The sequence below is a fragment of the Aristolochia californica genome, unplaced genomic scaffold (assembly GCF_029961685.1).
Source record: "Aristolochia californica isolate CCGP_79_NKW_82.1479 unplaced genomic scaffold, dmAriCali1.0.hap1 SCAF_12, whole genome shotgun sequence".
Classification (NCBI taxonomy): domain Eukaryota; kingdom Viridiplantae; phylum Streptophyta; class Magnoliopsida; order Piperales; family Aristolochiaceae; genus Aristolochia; species Aristolochia californica.
Window position 1 is genome coordinate 31,065,922 of NW_027181793.1, and position 19,411 is coordinate 31,085,332.

A 19,411-nucleotide genomic window follows, 5' to 3' on the forward strand; every position below is an offset into this window, starting at 1 on the left:
GCTCGTCCCCATTATTTTATTTTTTAAAAAAAACTTTTCAGGTAGGGTGGGGGAGAAAAGGCTAGCCCGGCACTCCAAATTTTGGACGGATTTATTTGATTTGATTTTATTTTAAAATAAATATATTATTAAGATTGCAACTCGTTAAGTTAGGTGAGTTAATATTCAAGGTTACACTCGCTATGAGTGTCAATGAATCGAATAAAATTTTGTAAGTATTGAGATACTTTCTAGTGTGGGTCCAATAACCCATGTTTCTAAGAATAATTGACCAAAATAAATTTATTATTTAATACAAAAAAATTAAAATTAATTATCTCATAATTTTATTTTCCTATGATGACACAAAGGATCCCTTAATATCCCAAATCTTTTTTTTAAATAAATAATAAACCTCTCATATTCTCAATTTCATGTATACATGAGTACACTAATATAAGTGAGTACACTAATTGGAACATTAAATCCAAAATTAAAGCTTGCCCTATCAAGTGACCAGACCTAAAGGTGGCAAGGTGAGGTTCATAGGAGCCAGCTGACGCTTATGAGAGATGAGAACTGAGAAAAGATGTGACGATGGTGATGGTAATGTCTGTTTGCTTTCAAGACTACAACTCTTCCTTCCTTGCCACGTTTCTTCACACGTCACTCCGTCCTTATCCCTCGCATGCATTAGTGTGCGGACAGGCGCAGGTATTAATCGACCAAAATTAATCTTAGTGTCGGGGAGGAAAAGACCAAAATTCTGGGCCCTTTTAAGAGTGTGGGACCCATTAAGATTTAGGACCTAAATCTCGATGGCGTTTTGGGGGACATGTGGGCCCGGGATACCCTCTACTCCAATTGATTTAATTAATTATTTGTTTATTTTGTGGTTAATTGATGAGAAATAAGATTTTGTTTTTTAGAATTATTACAAGCACTTAAAATACCAAATATTCATTATGGAATAGGGCGGACAATTTTAGTTTATTTTTTATTTTATCATTCTACTTTCGTGCATACCAATCATAAAAATAATTAATAAATATCAATAAAATAATAAAATCATTTTAAGTTTAATTATCTAATCACCTCAACAAGTAAGTGGGGTACCTTTAAATTTTTCCATCCCTACCATAAGAAAATAGCACCTTTTTTCAATGTGATATCCAACACTGATATCATATCAAATGCCTAGCCAATACAACTCAACAGACCAAGTCTGAATACAGAAAACCAAGTATCTAACCCAAGTGGACCAGGGGTGGACGGATAATCCTGGATCATATCTAAAAAAGTATGGAATGCATGTTTCACCCATATGTAGTGTGTTTTGCAATTTGAGAATGAATAATTGAATACATGTTGGTTAATTGTATTCTCAAGTTGGTAATGTTTTAGACGTTTTGATATGTAAGCCCCAACTCTTCTCCAAGTACCAAAGATGTCTATGGTGGAGGAATCATTACGAAGCGCTAGGAGCACCGAAACATACTCTTGACCCAGTATGCCTTAAACCCTCGTTCTTACCCAAGCCCAACTCTAAAATCTTCGACCGGACATTCTGTCCTCTCCCACTGAAAACTTGCTCTCTGCATCTCAGGCTTTGCGACTCGCAAGGTGTAAATTTTATCTCTGCTTCCTCTACGATTTTCTTTTCGTTTGCGCGTCATGAGTTATCGTCTTCCTGGCCTGGTCTTCTACCAGTCGTTTATAAGCAGCACTTCATTCTGTAACTCCCTCAAGTACTGATGTGGGTTTTATGTCATTAGGACATACAAGAATTTCCCATTCCGTACGAGGAGGTGACTAATTTTCTGTTTTTCTTAGCTGAAGATTGTCGGACCTCCATGGGTCATCCAATCATTGCGGTGGATGGCAACACTTCTCTACCAACGTCATCAGGTACATTCTTTCGATACAATGCCAGGACTAAATTTGTGATTTATCGCCCCCAATTCTGCTTACTACAATTTAAAAGACATCTTCAATGTTGACCAAGTCTGCATTTTATGTAAAGTGAGAATTTTCCTTGTTGGATGATAAATGCCGTATTATGTTGTGGTGTTGTACTTTGAGAATTACGAAGGAGCATAATTTTCGAGCAATGACACTCTTGGATAGAGTTTAGAAATGTCAAAATCTAGGTATTGCTGTCTCGTTCTGATCCTACGTCCTTCTCTTCTTCTTACTCTCTAGCAGAACCTGTAGACAGTTTAAAAAATCCTATTTTTATGATTCAGATTCATATACTTGGGTTATTTGCACACTTTGGTTCATGATATTGATTTATTTGTCTATGATTGCACCTGTTTTACTTCGTATATTTTGATTATCCTATTTAAGGTTCTTCTTATTCTCACCCGTTCTCTTATTTTAGTAATTGAGCCCATTTTGCAGAAGCATTCAGAATCGAACATCATAACCATGGAACAAGGACAGCAAAGCCTTTTGCATCGGTCACTGTCCAAGAGGAGAAGCCATTTGATTTCTTCCGTGTTTTATGTGGTATGTCTTCAAGAGCTGCATTTTTTAAAAAGAGATATACCTGATGCAATATCGTGAAACATTGTAGTTTTCTATGTCAAGCCTACAATTAGAATTGTTTTGCTGGTTATCAGTACTTCTGGAACTCATCTATTCACTCTAGCTGCAAATAGGTACAGTATGAACCATCTTGTATGTGATTTATTAAAAGATCTGTGTTTCATCTTTAACGGACATTGTTTTGGATCTGCAGAGGGTGTTGTAGCTGGTGGTGCTGCAGGTGTTGTGGCTGAAATGGCTCTCTATCCCATAGACACAATAAAGACTCGGTTGCAGGCAGGTTTATCACTTTAGTATTCTTAAAATTCCTGTTTTTTTTTTTTATTTACTATTTCAAAAAAAAAAATCTGTTTTTTTTGGGTCGAAATCCTACTTGTTCCACTATTAGTTACGCCATATCAATGTCTAAAAAAACACAAAGTGAAAAAAGTAGCAAAATTGTCATTGCTCACGAGTTTTTACCTTGTATGCAGCCAAAATTATTTAAAACAAACAACTTGGGTTTACAGTAATTGGATTTTAATTTTTTTTAATGTTGTTTCTACAGTAATTGGATTTAACCTTTTGTGTTAAGGCTGATGCATAAAGCATATTCCCAGGTTTCGTGCTAGGCTAAAGGGTTAGGTTGAAGGTTTTACACTTGTCCAGTGCCCACATAAAGGAGGAGGGCTGTCTCAGGAGTTGATAATGGTGTAGAACATTTGTCTGTTGGCTTTATGGTTGTAAAAAAATTATAAATATTTTGAAAGGGAAGAAAAGAGAAACTGATACATTATGGTATTACCCATTGAGATTATCGCTGTTATGAAGAAACAGAAAATCATGAGGTGTCTTACTTTACTGGTTACTTATAAAGCCATATCTTTCCATCCTTGTCGGCTAGGTCATGTTTACGAACATTGTTTCTCTGTTTCTTTCTATGTATGCATAAATAGTATTTGATTTAACATATACTGAGATAAATGTTCTTTATCACTAATCTGTTCAATTACATTTTATGAATTTTCTTAATTAAAATAGGCTGCTCGTGGTGGAGGAAAAATACTATTGAATGGCTTGTATTCTGGACTGGGTGGAAACCTTGCAGGAGTTCTACCGTGAGTACCTAAAGCTCACCTCTTAAACATGGGTTTCCTGATCAGAAAGACTCGTATCTAACTTCTGTTTGTTTTACCAAGTTGCATATATGACTTCACCTTGTGTTGTGAATACCATTATATTGTTAAATCATATACTAGTTCTACCCTAACCTTTAGAATTTGTCATAATGTTCTGGTCTGGATTGAATATTTTGTACAAGTACTTTGCCTTTTCAGCCTCGTAAGATTCTATTAGCTTTATTTTGGAGCATTCTGTTATCCTGGATTCCTTTTTAGTTGACTATTGTTTTTCTTATCTAATAAAGGGCATCTGCCATATTTGTTGGCATATATGAACCTACAAAGCAAAAGCTGTTAAAGATGTTTCCAGAGAATCTTAGTGCTCTTGCACATTTGGTAAGTTGAACATATTGCTTCAGGTCATAAGGTCATTACTGTTTATCTATCATGGGTTCATGCAATTGGTTATATGATTTTTCTATTCTCTGTCTTAGGGATGTTGAATGAAAAATGATTCCACTTATCACACTTCTTATCACATTTTCTGATTATTACCATGGACTTGTTTCTATCTACTTGTTTAGTACTTTTCTATTTTTTTTTGGAAAGGATGCGATTGTATTAAGGCAAAAGCCAAGGCAAAACAGAGCTATAAAGAAGGCAGACAGGATCCATTTACAATGAGAGATTGGTGCGAGGTCTCTTGCCTAGCAAAGTGGTCAGCCGTATAATGGGCTGACCTAGGAACATGAAACCAGGAAATATAAAAATTTACAGAAAAATCCAAAAATCTCCTGAAGGGTCTGTCAGTGACGGCACAGGGGAGCCGAGAAGGAGGAGACCCAGCCAATAACCACTTTTGAGTCACCTTCAACCTAGAGACACTGAGACCGACATCAGACATTGAAGTTAGAGAAGATAGAAAGCCTAGATTTTAACCGCCAGAAGCTTAGCTGTGGTTGCATCCGCTCTGTCAATGGGCCTCGAATAGGTGATTTGGACCTACTCATTTTGGTCTCTAAACATCCCCCTGATACCAGCTGGCCCTGAGCACCACCCCAAAGATTGTCATCAAAATTAAGTTGAATAACACCAGGGGAGGGGTCCATTCTTGCTGAGAGTGGGTCGTGGGATAGACAACTGGGCAATAAGGCGCCAATTGTCACCAAGGGGGGAGGCTAATAAACTTCTAAATTCACCACGGATACTCAACCAGACCACAATGGAATCGGTAATTCTACAAATGACTTCATCGTCCATGGCTCTAGAATGCTGAAAACGACGCTTGTTTTGCTCAAGCCATAGTCCCCAAGGAACATGAGTAAGTATTGCTGAGAACAAGCATTTCCCATATTTTGGGAGACTTGCCCACTTGCTGAATTGGCAAGGATACACAGATTGCTCAGGGTCTAAAAGGAGAGACCAATCCTACTAATGAAGTGAGCCTAAATGCACCAAGCAAAGGGGCAATGGAGGAGGATGTGGTCAACACTTCTTCTGCAACATCACAAAAGTCACAGAATGCATTTAGGACAGAATTGCCCCGATGTCTGAGATTATCAATGATGAGAATTTTACCAAGAAGAGCATACTGCAGCTATTAGCTATTTAGTACTTTTCTATTGTGGTGCAGCTGTCTCATCATGTCCTAAGTATTGCATCAAAGAGAGAAAAAAGTATTTTTTTGTTTCAATTAACAAAATAAAAAAAAGATAAAAGCACATTTTTTTACCAGCAAGAGGCCATGTAGTAACGGACATACCCTCCTTTCTGTTACTTCAGTTGCCTATGAAGATCAGTTTTAACTCCTGCTCCATGGAGAAATATGCAACTTGATAACCCAACGAGGGCCTTTCTCATTATTTTATTTGAGAAGTAATCTGTTTATCAAGTCTGGAGTAGTTGAGTCGCAGCACTTTTAAGTGTTTTTTGTTTAGTTTTAGATGGACGTCACTCGTGTTTTTGGCTGAAACGGATTTTTCCTGCAGACAGCAGGTGCCATTGGAGGTGCTGCTTCCTCTCTCGTTCGGGTCCCTACAGAGGTCAGAAAACTATAATTCTGAAAACTTATTGCTTTCCCATGAGATCACTATATTCATCTGCAGGTCTACATTACAGGTTGTGAAGCAAAGAATGCAGACCGGGCAGTTCAGTTCTGCCCCAAATGCTGTTCGTCTTATTGTTGCTAAAGAGGGTTTTAAAGGTCTTTATGCGGTGTGTGTTATCTACGTGAACCTATTTTACAGTTAAATTATCAGAGAACTCATTGTTTTTATCTCTTTTTTACTATTCTATAGGTTTCTTCATTTGAGTAATGTCTTGGATATAACATAATAGCTATTAGGTATTATATCTTGTGACTTACTGTTGTACCTGCTGTTCACTCTCGTTTTCTATCTTCTTGGAGCTTAGGGGTATCGGTCCTTTTTATTGCGAGACTTGCCATTTGATGCCATCCAGTTCTGTCTTTATGAGCAACTTCGATTAGGATACAAGCTTGCGGTAAGCACATATTTGTCTTATAAGAAGAGACATCAGTTTATTTCATAAGCAATGGGGTTTAAGTACTGGGTTGGAGATATCTGTATTTTTCTAGGTTTCCCATGGGAACTCTTGGGGAATGGTGTAAAAAGGACACAAACCTTAAAAGTAACTGATGACAGATGAAAAAAGAAAGATTTATCTTGATCAGGTTGTACAAATGTCTGTCTAAAGTATGTATATTTTCCAATTATTATTTTGTACAGTTTGTTATGGAATATAATTTATTATTTTTAGGAATAGAGTTCATTATTTGCATTCCTCACAATTTTTTTAATTAGTATAATTTTTTAAAGGATTTTTAGGTTTAGGTTAAATGCCTTAATCTTTATTCACTACTTTGTACAAGACATCTAGTTGTTCAACTGCTTGACGAATTTTTTTTATTATGCTTGGTTTTCTCTTCAGGCACAAAGAGATTTGAATGATCCTGAGAATGCTATAATTGGTGCCATCGCTGGTAGGGTAACCCATTCCTGTTGATGGTTTATATCTTTGCTTCTAGAATCTTGTTTGATTAAACTTTTTCTGGAGGTGCTAGATGTTCAAACTATGAATTGTATTTTGTTAATTTACATATGTAATGTATTTTTGAAGGTGCGATAACTGGTGCAATTACAACTCCGCTTGATGTGGTTAAAACAAGGCTAATGACTCAGGTACTCTCTCTGTAGTTTCTTGCTTCGGCTTATCTAGTTAGGGCTTTATTAGTGTCTCTCCAAATAACCCTTGACCTTTATTTAAAGTCTACTTCTCCTCCATTCGCATTCCCCATTAATGGGTTTTCTCACTTCTTTATCTCTGACATTAATGGGTTTTCTTCCCCCTCTGATGAGCAACTCCAACTCTTGCAAAGGAGGTAAGAAGAGGATCTTCCTCTTCTTAGGTGTTTTCTTTTTTACTTGACCGAGAGGAACATGGATGGAGACTCTCAGCAGTGTGTATCCATCAATCCAATGAAGGTGAAGGTGGAGAGACAAAAAAAAAAAAAATTTTAAGAGAACCCTAGGATGAGTATCTGCCTCTCCTCTTTGGGTATTTTTGTTTGAAAAATAAATTCTACTTCCAAGTACCATTTCATATGTAGAAATCACTTCCTAAGGAATGAGAAGCCATTAGTAATGTGAGAAGGTCATTTCCTTACAGGAACAGATGTCCTGTAATTCTTTTTAAGGGCTCTAATGTGCTCTAATGGTGCCTTACTTTCTTTTGAAGTTGTTGCTGAGCTGATTCATTCACCATGGTCTGTTTTACAGGGCCCAGCAGATCAGTATAAAGGGATCTTTGATTGTGTTCAAACTGTTGTCAGAGAAGAAGGACCTAATGCTCTCTTGAAGGTTTCTCTCTCATGTTCTCTGCTCTTTTAGTGCTGAGTAGCGTTGTATAGTCTAGTAGACATTCTATATGAGCTAATTATCCAATAGTATTGGAGACTTTCTTTTAGTTAGAACAGTTATTTTATTTACACTCTAGTTTCCACTTTGAAAGAGTTAATCATAACATGTTTCTTTTTGAATGGCTTCACCCTCGTGCATGCTGTCCTACATGAGTTCTGCTCCTAGGTCACAGATTACACTCCTTGCAGCCAAGGTTCATCTTTTGGTGATCTAGTAGCATTAGTATAGAGTGTTTAGGTTATGTTTTGCTCTTAAATTCCCCAAATTTCTCTGTTTGTTTGTTGTTACAACAGTTCCTAGCTACCTTTGCAATTGAGAATTTGGATAAATGAGAAGTGGAAATAGTTAATGGAAAAGCGAGAAACAGGTAGTAATGCATAAATGATAAAACATTCACTATAAGCTAATCATCTAATTATTTTGGAGTTCGTGTATTTAGGTGGAAACACCTACCCTGAGTGATTTCATCTCTACAACTGTGAGAAAGTCCGCTGCTTATGACTTTTTATATTCATGAGGTCCAGGAATTGCACATTGGGTCCAAATTTTGCTCTTAGATTACAGAATACTCTTGTCTTCAGCTAAGGCTGATGTTTTGATAATGCTGTAATCTTTCCTCATTGTTGAGCTTTGCTTGTTAGATTCTTAAAATTTTTCTTTACAGCTAATTTCATCTTTGGAGAATAGAATAAAATCTTTAGCTATGAATAAAAGGAGGAGCAGGCCTCGCATTTAACTTGTTAAATTCTGCAAATCTTTCTTTACAGCTAATTTCATCTTTTGAAAATAGAATAACATCTTTAGCTATCAATAAAATGAGGAGCAATCCACGCATTTAACAGGGTTCTTTAATTTTCTGACAGGGAATAGGGCCGAGAGTTCTATGGATTGGAATTGGAGGTTCAATATTTTTTGGTGTCTTGGAGAGGACAAAACAGTTTCTTGAGGAGCGGCGTCCTGTAACCCAAGACTTGCATAAGTCCAAACATGAGTGATCCTGCCTTTCTCAGTAGATTATTAAATAATTTCTCCTTTAGTCCATTATTCCTCATCTATTCTATTAGTTCCGTTCTGATGGAAAAAATAAAAGAGTATCTGTACTATGGGTATTATTTCTAGGATCTCATCTACCAGCACAACCACTTCTTACCACTACAATCCATTCATTGATGAACTCGAGAGGACATTGCAGACAACATATCGACCACTCATCTCGGAGGATGAATCGACCAAAGACAACTAAAAGTAGACCTTGGAAGCCAGTACATTCATCTCTACTTAGATCATGTGTTAAGCAGACAAATGTAAAGCCAACGTGACATTTGTTCAGAGATTGCAAATGTGTATCAGAGAAACGTGTTACAAGTAACCACACAAAGTGAACTAAAATGGGACAAAGAAAAGAGGCCTGATTAGCATATTCTTCATGAGCACCGCGTAAGTATATCGTGGTAGCATTGCAATCCTAGCCAGCTGGTCTTATTAGTCTGTTTCTGGGTTCAATTCTATAGCTGGATGACTTTCAGATTACAGCATCCATACACTGAAGTGGGAACTGGTGGAATGCTGTTGACTTGCTATAGAGGCTATCTTCCTTTACACTCCCTTGTAGGATAAGAACGTAGGAACTCCAATCCTACGTTCTTTAACTCTGAAATTTTATGTTCTATGAGATGAAGGTAGAACAGTTACAGAGACGAGGAATCACTCAATTGGGTTTACTACTGAACCTGGATTTGGGAGTGGGCGGGTTGGACTCGATGTCTGATCTGACTCAGCTAATTCAACTTTAAGAGGTCAGCTAATTATTGTTCTTTAATTTTCCTACGAATTCCGCGGTTGATGAAACCTAAAGTCATTTTCAACACAAGTCCTTCGATTTTAATTCAACGAGCCATTCTCATTGGAAGGAGTAAGTCTAAAAAATTTCAGCAAAATTTTACAACTTCTAAGACCATAATTCATGGGCAAGAAAAATATACAAGACTTTTCTTATAAGCTCTATAGCTCAGAAAAAAGAATGCAACTGCGCATTGCGGCCGATCCATATAAGTATAATTACTGTTGCTATGTTTCTTTAAATCTTGAAGATGTTAGATGGCTGCTGGTCTTCCATTCTTTCTGGGGTCGCTAACTGCAGTGAGTAATCCCTGGTTTGCCTGGTTTGTCTTTTTGGCTGCGTTTCTCAGATCATGCACGACTAGTTGGCAACTGGCCCCTCTTGGTAGAGGACTCAGAATGTGGCCCCGTTGCTTCAAGAACAGCTCGGACTCTTGCTGGAGCTCTATGTGATCCCCGTCAATGGCGGTGATGTTCTCGTAAAATACCAGGTTGGGCGTCAGCTGCATCATCCATATATTGCAGAAAATATATAAAGTTTAGCGAACGAAGACGAGTAGATGAGAAGAGGGAATTAGCTTAAAATCAATATGAAGAAACATACCATATGGTAGACTCTTGGTCGCAGGACAGCATCAAGAGGTTCCATCCCCAATACAAAATGGTTGAGAAATACTTGAATCACTGCTGGAGTGATGAAAAGACCGCCACTACCACCAAGAACCCCGGCCAATTGATCGCCCTGAAACCCATAATTCACACCTTTATATACCCAAAACTGTATTAATTAATTAACCATGAACGGAACTCGTGATTTCTTGAATGTATAATATATATTTATACCTTGAGAATGATAATGGGAGTCATAGATGACAAGGGTCTCTTGTTGGGTTGAATGAAATTGGACGGAGGTGGAGGAAGACCGTCGATGGTTTTTGCAGCAGGAATTGAGAAATCATCCATCTCATTGTTGAGCAGAATCCCCGTGGAAGGTGAAAGCATCTCGGCCCCAAAGTAGTAATTCACTGTAGTCGTCATCGACAGGGCATTTCGATTAGCATCCACAATGCTGAAATGGCTCGTTCCGTGGTCTCTTAGCTGACTCCATCTGCACCAAGAGAAGAAGAAATTAAAACACTCGATCATCAGATTATTTTGAGTCACACGGTAATGGAGTAGAAGAAAAGAATGCCATGGTCATTCTGTTGAGAATTCTGTTCCTTACTTGGCTCGATAGTATCCTGAAGCGAAAGTTGTGTTGTCGACAATCGCTTGGTGAATTTGCTGCGCAAAAGAGGAAGAAAGCATCTTCGACACGGTGTGGGTGACGTTGACGAAGTTAGGATCTCCGAGGTCCATGCGAACGGCGAGCATGTGCTTGAGAGATTCGATGAGGCGATGAAGGCCGAGAGGACCCTTTACCGCATCTACAGAACCATAACTCTCCAAAATCTTCAGTACCAGAGATAATCCGACGGTTCCGGCGGAAGGAGGGGGCATGCCCAGAATGGTGTAGCCCATGGCATCCACTCTCATGGCCTCCGTCACTTCCACCTTGTACTGCCTCAGGTCATCCATGGTTATGATCCCGCCTGCCGCTCGCACGTCGCTTACCAACTGCTCTCCCACTGTACCGTTGTAGAATGCGCCGGGGCCTTGCTCTGCCACCATCTCTAAGGTGTCAGCCAACTTGGGGTTGTAACAGACATCACCTGCTACGAGCGGCTTGCCATCGGGTGCAAACACTCGGCGTAACCCAGGGTCGGCCATGACTGCTTTCTGGGATGTCTTGAGAACGCCCGCCAGACAAGGAGCGACGACGAAGCCGTCTCTGGCGAGCTTTATGGAGGGTTGGAAGAGGGAACGCCAAGGGATTCGACCTTGCTGGAGCCAAGCTACGTGGAGGCCTGCTATCTCACCGGGGACACCCAGGGAGAGCGGACCCTTGCGCTTAGCTTGGGGGTTCCGCTCGTAAATGTCCAGCGTTGCGGCCGAAGGCGCCGTCTCTCTGAAGTTGAAGGCCTGCGATCGACCGGTTTGGCCGTCTCGGAGCACCATAAATCCACCGCCTCCGATCCCACTAGACATGGAGTTCACCACACCAAGGCAAAGCGCGGTCGCCACTGCAGCATCCACTGCGTGACCCCCTTCCTTAAGCACGGACACCCCAATGCTGGAGCACCTGCTGTCATCAGCCGCCACGACACCCACCTCCGACTCTGCCACATTCCGGTCTTTTCTTTTGATTTTCTCCCAACTGGGTAGTCCATCCCTTCCCTCCGAGTCGAAACCATCGTTGTAGTAACCGTAGCACAGGGCGAGTGCTGCAGCTAGAACTGTGAATGCCGTCAAAGCTGCAATCAGCACCTTGAAACCAATCTTCCTATCTGTTCTGTGAGACCCCAAGAGAGGGTCTTTGAGATTGACTTGAGCCATGGAATCTAAGAAGGGAGGTCAAGGAAACAGATGGAGGCGGAGATAGAGAAGCAGTAAGTTGCGTAAGCTCTGGGAGGGTGAGTCACTAAAGATTGAACTGATTTCTCCTAGTCCATAGGAGGCCTTATAAAGCCTAGGAACCTTATAAAATAATGGAGAAGTGATCTTCCGCGAAACGGGATTTACCGTGTGGGATGGATGTAACGGAGAGGTGATATAGATCGAAACGAGAGCGCGGCTTGTTTGACAGTCTAAGAAGATAACTGGACTAATAATGCAACTGCAGCAAATCCCGGATACAGTTTTTTAAAGGAACAGACGAACGTGAAAAATGTGCAGGCAGAAATGGAGAAGAATGACATCAGAAAATACAAACTTTTATGTTTTTACTCAATTTTTTAAACATAATTAGATAACTGAAGAACTTTTAAACTTATTTAAGAAAATACCTAACTTTAACTTATAAACAATACACGTATACAGTCAATAGTAACACATAACGTGTCATCATGCCATGTCAGCTATCAGTGAGTTAAACGACACGTCATTACCTATGTAAGCCCTTGTCACTTTTCTTATTTTGTTTAGTTTTTTCTCGCCTCGTTTGAACTCACCCAAATTTTATAAACCGATTTAACAGGGTTATTTTTTAAGATTTTTGTTAATTAAATATAATTATTATGTTTAATTATCATATGGTAGTCAAAATATTATCTCTTTGTTCCAATCTGCGGTGGTTGGGTTTTATAGCAAACAGCGGTTCGATGATTAAGATTACAAAATTTTGGAACATTTGAAATTGACAGGGGCCGCGCGTACGCGTACCCCCGCTCCCACAAATTATGACGTGCACTCTCCCACTTGGGGAGATGCTAAACCGATGCACCTCCAAGTGCAATGGAGGCCACAAGCTTAGGCCATGGGCCGTATTGATCACCCACCGACCCCGCCCAGGTAAGTATGATTGCAACTGCCCCTTCCCTCTGTATTTATAGTCCTCTCTTTCTGCTCATTCTCCTCGTCCTTTCCCGATGTGGGACTAAAACATATTAAACTATACAACGTTGTTCAAATTAAACTCATTGCGGTTAAATAAATTTATCTAAAATAAGTATTTAAACAACAATAAATATCAAGTCAATTTAATTTGAAAATTATGTTCACTTAAAGAACCATTTTTATTTCTTTAAAGGTTTGGAATGAAATACCGATTTAAAATAATATTATATTTTTAATAAACTAGAGAGAATAAGAAGAAAATTGTAACGTTTTTATTTATATTATTGGGAACCTCATAGGATCTTGTAATTGTCAGAATAAAAACCAAAAAATATTTTTTTTACTTATAATCATCTCTAAATTGAAATTATAAATATTTTATATTATGGGAAAATAAAAAATATTAACACCAATTTGATGTGACTTTAATCCACTTTAAGAAGTTGTTGAGACATGCAATCAAGAAAAAGGTGTTAAATACGTAAGAGTAAATTTTTTAATTAATTAATAGATTAATTTATATTATATTAAATAGGTAAGAGTAAGATTTTTAATTAATTATTGTATTTTTTTATTATTCTAAATATAAGGTAGTAAAAAGTGTAACGATAAATATTTTTTTGATTTATAAATAATTTAAATTGATAATAATAATTTTTAAATAGGTAAGAATAAGATTTTTAATTAATTAGTATACTTATTTTATTTTTTATTATTTTAAATGTAAGGTATTAAAAAGTGTACCGATAAATTATATTTTTAAACTCTAAAATATTTTTTTGAATAAAAATTTTAATTTATAAATATTTTAAAAATATAATAAAAGGTTTTAAATTGGTTAGAGTAAGATGTTTTAACTAATTAGTATGCTTATGATATTTTTAATTATTTTAAATATAAGGTAATAAAAATGTACTGATAAATTTGATTTTTGAAACTCTAAAATATTTTTTTAATTAATAAATAATTTAAATCAATAATAAAAGGTGTCAAATAGGTAAGAGTAAGATTTTTTAATTAATTAGTATATTTATTTAATTAAATTTAAAACTCTACTATAAAATTTTTATATTTTTTAATTAATAGATATTTTTAATCAATAATAAATGGTGTCAATGAGGTAAGATTAATATTTTTAATTAATTAATATAATTTTTTAATAATTTATTATTTTAAATATAAGGTAATATAAAGTTATCGATAAAATTTTATTTTTAAACTCTAAAATAAATTTTTTGAATAATTTTTTAAATTTTTTAATATTTTAATTCGATGATAAAATGTTATATTCATGTTATATTGGTTTTTGTGTCATTTAATAACGTGGCATCCAGGTGATGTCGTATCATTTGACTCACCGAAAGTTGATGTGGCATGATGATATGGCAAGCTTACTTGTCCACACGTATAATTGACCGGTCAAAGTTAAGCATTTTCCGTTTTTCTAATTATGTTTTAAAGAACGAGTAAAACGGCCGCCGGCGCAGATGACTATTTAAACAATAATCATCCGAAGCGATGTGATTAAATAGCCGCTTCTCTCAATTGAAACACAAGTCGCTGTTTTTTATCTTCACACGCGAGATTCCTTCGTCCCTTCTTGCGGCTTCCTATGAAAATAAAACTAGAAGAAAGGTGTTCAATTAAATAATTGAAATTATCTCAAAGAAAAAATAGTGACGGCATGCAAATGCGTCATGAGATGCCGAAGATATCTCTACCATTGCTATTTATTGATGATCTTCGACGAGATAAAACGCAGATTTCCGCCATCCTGAGACAAGTGACAATCTTCTGAAATCAGACAAATGAATGCCGAATCATAGAAGATTTTAATCAAAACCAATGTCTTAAACCTCTTCTATCGATTTAATTAAGTACAGAGTCTTGAAGTTCCACTCCCTATAATTAAATAACTCCATTTTTTCTTCTGATTCACGTGGGTGGGACGATTTTCAGTGCACTGGTTTCGACAGAAAGAATCAAAGATTACACGGGTAGAAATGGACAAATGGAATTATTTCAAGGAAGATATGAAGTATCTGATTGCTTGCACTTTGGTTGGTAGAACTGCATGAAGCATGGGTAGGTCTCGCGGACGGAATGGCAGCAAATCAAATAAAATCTGATATTTTAATGTGGAGGATTTCATTCACGTGCATACGAAGAAGAGAAGTGATTCGTTCACAGGATACGCTCCGCGGAGAGTAGAATTACTGGAATAGAAAAATGGCTTTCCGCGAAACCGTGTCTCTGTGTTCAGCAGCTTTCATATAGTATTCAAATCATAGTGCAGTCAAAGTAACAGTGATTAGAAAGGAAACCTGTCGTCTATAAAATTCGATTGGGAAAGGCCAGGGTCGCAGGGGGGGAGACCTTTCTTGTTAGATATAAGAGCCTTTGATATTAGTGGAGAATCCTTTGATTTTGATCATAACTAAGCCGTAGTTTGAAGGAGCCATTAATGGGTTTAAATGAGCAAAAGCTGAGTACAATTCTTTTGGCGATCAAATGCTAGTCTGAGGCAAGTAAACGAGTGACAACTCTGAAAATTTCATCAGGACGAGTAAGACAAGTCAACATGCAACCTTTTCCTTTCTCTGTAACACCGCCTTACGATCACATCTTCACTAGTGATAGGTTTGATTTTTTATGCCCGATCCCACCCTGCAACCCCCATCCCTGTCTTGTCCCTATCCTCGCAATGGAATTGATTTTTTAAGCAAAAACAAGATGCTCCTCCACTGGTATAATGACAGAGTAAATAACATGAGCCAAAAAAGAGGATTAGTGAAAGAAGATAAATAAACGTAGCAGCCAATATTAGTTTCAAAGAACATTAAAGGCCCTTCCCGTAGGTATTATGAGAGATCAATAACAGGAGACGAAAGAGAAGATCAGTCCAAGAAGATAAATAAAGTAGCAGCCCATATTGGTTTCAAGCAAAAACTACGTTGTTGCAATTGTTGTCAGCTGCTCTCTCAACCTCAGGTCCCTTTGTTCTCTTCAACAAGCTTCTGAATGACTTTCTGATTTTCAATTCCCAATCTACCATGGTTCTGCAGTATATGAAGAAAGAGAGAGAAATCAACCATTGAAAAAGTTTGACCTTAATATGAAGAAAGAAAGAGAGAAATCAACAATTTCACAATAAGATGTGAGCTTCTACAAGTTTGCGCTGACTGATATCAACTTAGGAACCTTATAAAAATAATGAAGTAAGCGATCTTCGGCGAAACGGGTTTTACTGCGTGGGAGATAACTGGACTTGCAGGTAACGGAGAGGTGATATTCATCAAAACGAGAACGCTGCTCGTTTGACAATCAAGAAGATAACTTTGGACTCGGCACTAATAATGCGATTTTTTAGAGGAACAGAGGAACGTGACAAATGTGCAGGCAGAAATGGAGAAGAATAACAGAAGAAAAGAATCAGTTGAACGCCCGCCAGCACAGATGACCAGAACTTGGCAGATAAGAAAGCCGAACCAAAATAATAATCATCGGAAGCAATGTGATTAAATAGCCGTTTCTCTCTTTTTAATAACACAAGTCGCTTTTTTTTATCTTCAGACGCGAGATTCCTTCGTCCCTTATTGCTGCTTCCTAGAAAAATAAAACTACAAGAACATGTTTAGTACGAACAAACGGTATTATTTAAAGGAAAACCAAGTGAACTAAGAGAGAAAGTATTAAATATCTGATTGTAGGAAATCAAACACTATCAGATATTCTATTGAGGTGGTTCTCATTCAGCTGAATACGAACGAACTGATTCGCTTACAGGATTTGCTGCGTAGAGAGCAGGGTTGCTCGAAATAAAAAAAAAAGGGCATTCCTCGAAATCACAGGCCTGTGATTTGTCTTTGACAGGGATCCAATCCCATTTGCACCAAACACAAGACGATCTCCATGACTGTCACAAATCCATCTGTATCATTGTAAAGGCTTGTGAGGTATTTTATTTTAACTAAAAAGGTAAATTGGTAATTAAAAAGGCAATAATTAATCCATCTGTATCATTGTACTCTTGCAATTGAGCTACCTTGATATGTTGTTATATGATTTTTTAATGTCTTTAGAGATTATAAATGTGATGTTTTCCTTAATAATTTTATAAATTTTTATTATTTTATACTTTTTTCCATTAATCTATCCATTTATAACAAGGTAAATAAACAAAATCAAAATGCTTTAAAAAATAATTGACAAAATGGATATAAATTAAGGTAATAGCAGTGGAAATTTTTTATGGAATAACTTATTCCATTATGTCCGTTTATCAATTATAACCCTAAATGTAGAGTTAACTGCAATTCAAAAGAAGGCAATGCCATGAGGATATCTACATTACTAGCAAGGAAGCATGTTATGCAATCACAAGTCATGACTCTATGCCCTAGTAGGTTTAGATAGAAAAGGATAATTGATGCAATTATCGAAGAGTACTTTGTGGCACTTTGTTATACCAACCAAAAAAATTGGTCAAAGTTGTCCAATTCTTAGATAATCTTCAAAAAGTTGAATGTCACAGACAATTCGAGTTGTTAATTGGACAACAACCCTTAACAATGATGCCCCACGCCTTTTGCCAAGCCAATCTCGAAGGAGCACCATGGCCCCACAACCGTCCAAGAGATGACAAGTACATGTTGATCTTGCACATTCCTTTGTAAAGTTGTCTATCACATGAAGAACTTAGAAGATCAACAAAGAAATTGGAATTCAAGGTCATAAACCTTGGGCTCATGAAAGTTAGACCAAAACAATTGCCAACAAGGATGCAAGTTCGCAATGTTTTCTATGAATGTAACATAAAACGTTATAATGAAAACGCATGTAAGCTTTTGTTGAATTTTAGGAAAAGGGAAATAATTCACTCACTTGTTCTTAATTGAATATAATAAGTCTATATTTATAATAGAAAAAATAAGTAGAATCAGATTATAATTAAACTATCCATTACCCCCAAAGTCAAATACTAAAAGATAATTTATAACACAATTAAACAACCGAACATAAATAGAAGACTAACATAGCTAAAACATATTTATTAAAACTCTTCTATGAAACTTTCTTCTATGAGACTCGTCTTAAACTCTACTATAATAATTTGGCTCTATGAGATTTCTTGTTGTAAGAGTCATGGGTAAGACATTTCTATTGATATTTCCAGGGCAAACACATAAACACAAGAGATATTAAAGTAAGAAAAGAAGAAAAGAACCCTATCTCTTGGAAGAGAGGAGAGAAGAAACCAAAGGAGAGAGAAGAGGAAAAAAGAGAAAGGTGTAAGGACAAACATGAGGCAAGAAAAAGGGGTTTGAATGCTCTACCCTATGCCTTGAGGTTGTATTTATAGTTGTGTGAAGGTGTTTACAATGACTACAATGTCTTTAAGGTTACATGTTTCAAAAGAAAAAAAAAAGACATAAGAAAACACACACTAACTTTCATAATTACAATTCAATGACATTTCTATGAAAGTTTTTTTCGTATTTACTAGCCATGTCACCCTTACTTGGATATGATTCATCTTCCTCTTGTTGGCATTTACTTGTAGTATTCATCTTGTTTGCCCTTTACTTGGATATTCTAGCCACATAAAACTTGATTGCAACATTGTTGGAAGATATGGTGGACTGCTATTTTATATAAAAATATCCTACACACTATTTACAACAAGTTGGGCGTTCATGATGTTTTCTCACCCCTAGTTTGAGGGGGAGTGTTGGAAGATGGACCCAAGTCCACACGATCAAGGAATGCTCACACATCCAAGAGATGTGAAAGATGGGCTCAAAGCCTACATGTCAAAGGGAAGGCCCATAGGCCCTCATAGTGATGTCAGGATGGTACATAAACAGTCATCTCATAAGAGATGACATTGATGTAATTATATTAAGTTCCAAGGGCATAATTATAATATTATAATTTCATTAATCTTTTAAGGGGAAGGGTTAGGACATAAGTCCATGACTAAATCTATGGAGTCATGAAAATCAACATTGTATCAGAGCATTGATTTTCAGGACTCATAGCTATGAGTTTTTAAACCAATTTCTACTTATCTTTTCCTTTTCTCTCTCATACTCTAAAATCACTCCTAGCCATATGACAAAATTCCATACACTTGTTAAAACGGTCATTCTGAAACACACTCCTCTCAATTTCAAAGGCAAAAAAATTACCCAACTTTAGGGTATAATAAAGAGACTATTCACTTTCTAAGAGTAGCTCAAACAAAAAACACTTCTTGGATGAAGAATAAAAAGACTTGATTCAAATTGGATGTTGGGCCAACTCCTATACTTTTTAGGTCATGGGTCTATAGGTATTGCTCTGAAGTGATTTTAAAAAAAACAAATTGAAGAATTAAAGGTGTGAATAAAAAAATAACAACTTTCATACTTCAAAACGAAGGAGGCTCACAATGTAGTTCTTCATACTTCCAAGTAAGAAGGAAACACTTGAAGACCAATAGATAGATACAATGTAACCAAGTTTTACACAAGAGAGAGGTAATAAAATAATTCATCTATAAACATGATGATTAAGGAAACTTAAAAA

At 36.8% G+C, this 19,411-nt stretch overlaps 2 protein-coding genes and 1 non-coding gene across 5 annotated transcripts; 1 reads left to right on the forward strand and 2 right to left on the reverse strand.

Annotated features, from left to right (window-relative positions):
- The first annotated feature begins 1,507 nt into the window (after positions 1–1,507).
- Positions 1,508–9,182, forward strand: LOC137945902 (S-adenosylmethionine carrier 1, chloroplastic/mitochondrial-like). Of its 3 annotated transcripts, none has more exons than XM_068791978.1 (13): positions 1,508–1,602; positions 1,813–1,887; positions 2,383–2,490; positions 2,723–2,805; positions 3,550–3,626; positions 3,935–4,025; positions 5,618–5,671; positions 5,748–5,843; positions 6,042–6,131; positions 6,579–6,630; positions 6,768–6,829; positions 7,427–7,507; positions 8,431–9,182. In XM_068791978.1, the coding sequence occupies exons 2-13, from the start codon at positions 1,833–1,835 to the stop codon at positions 8,560–8,562; spliced, it is 981 nt and encodes a 326-aa protein (XP_068648079.1). In that variant the 5' UTR covers positions 1,508–1,602; positions 1,813–1,832; the 3' UTR covers positions 8,563–9,182. The 3 variants fall into 3 exon arrangements, with proteins under 3 accessions (XP_068648079.1, XP_068648081.1, XP_068648080.1); XM_068791980.1 differs by having other exon boundaries at positions 1,819–1,887; XM_068791979.1 differs by having other exon boundaries at positions 1,755–1,887; positions 8,431–9,181.
- Positions 9,183–9,586: 404 nt separating this feature from the next.
- On the reverse strand, positions 9,587–11,842 carry LOC137946887 (glutathione hydrolase 3-like). Its single transcript, XM_068793172.1, has 4 exons — positions 10,632–11,842; positions 10,250–10,514; positions 10,011–10,148; positions 9,587–9,909 (listed from the first exon to the last, which is right to left on the reverse strand). Exons 1-4 carry the CDS (start codon positions 11,840–11,842, stop codon positions 9,661–9,663), a joined length of 1,863 nt encoding a protein of 620 aa, XP_068649273.1. The 3' UTR covers positions 9,587–9,660.
- An 802-nt stretch (positions 11,843–12,644) lies between these two features.
- On the reverse strand, positions 12,645–12,804 carry LOC137947119 (U1 spliceosomal RNA). Its single transcript, XR_011111168.1, has one exon. It is a non-coding gene; the product is annotated as a U1 spliceosomal RNA (small nuclear RNA).
- Positions 12,805–19,411: the final 6,607 nt, after the last annotated feature.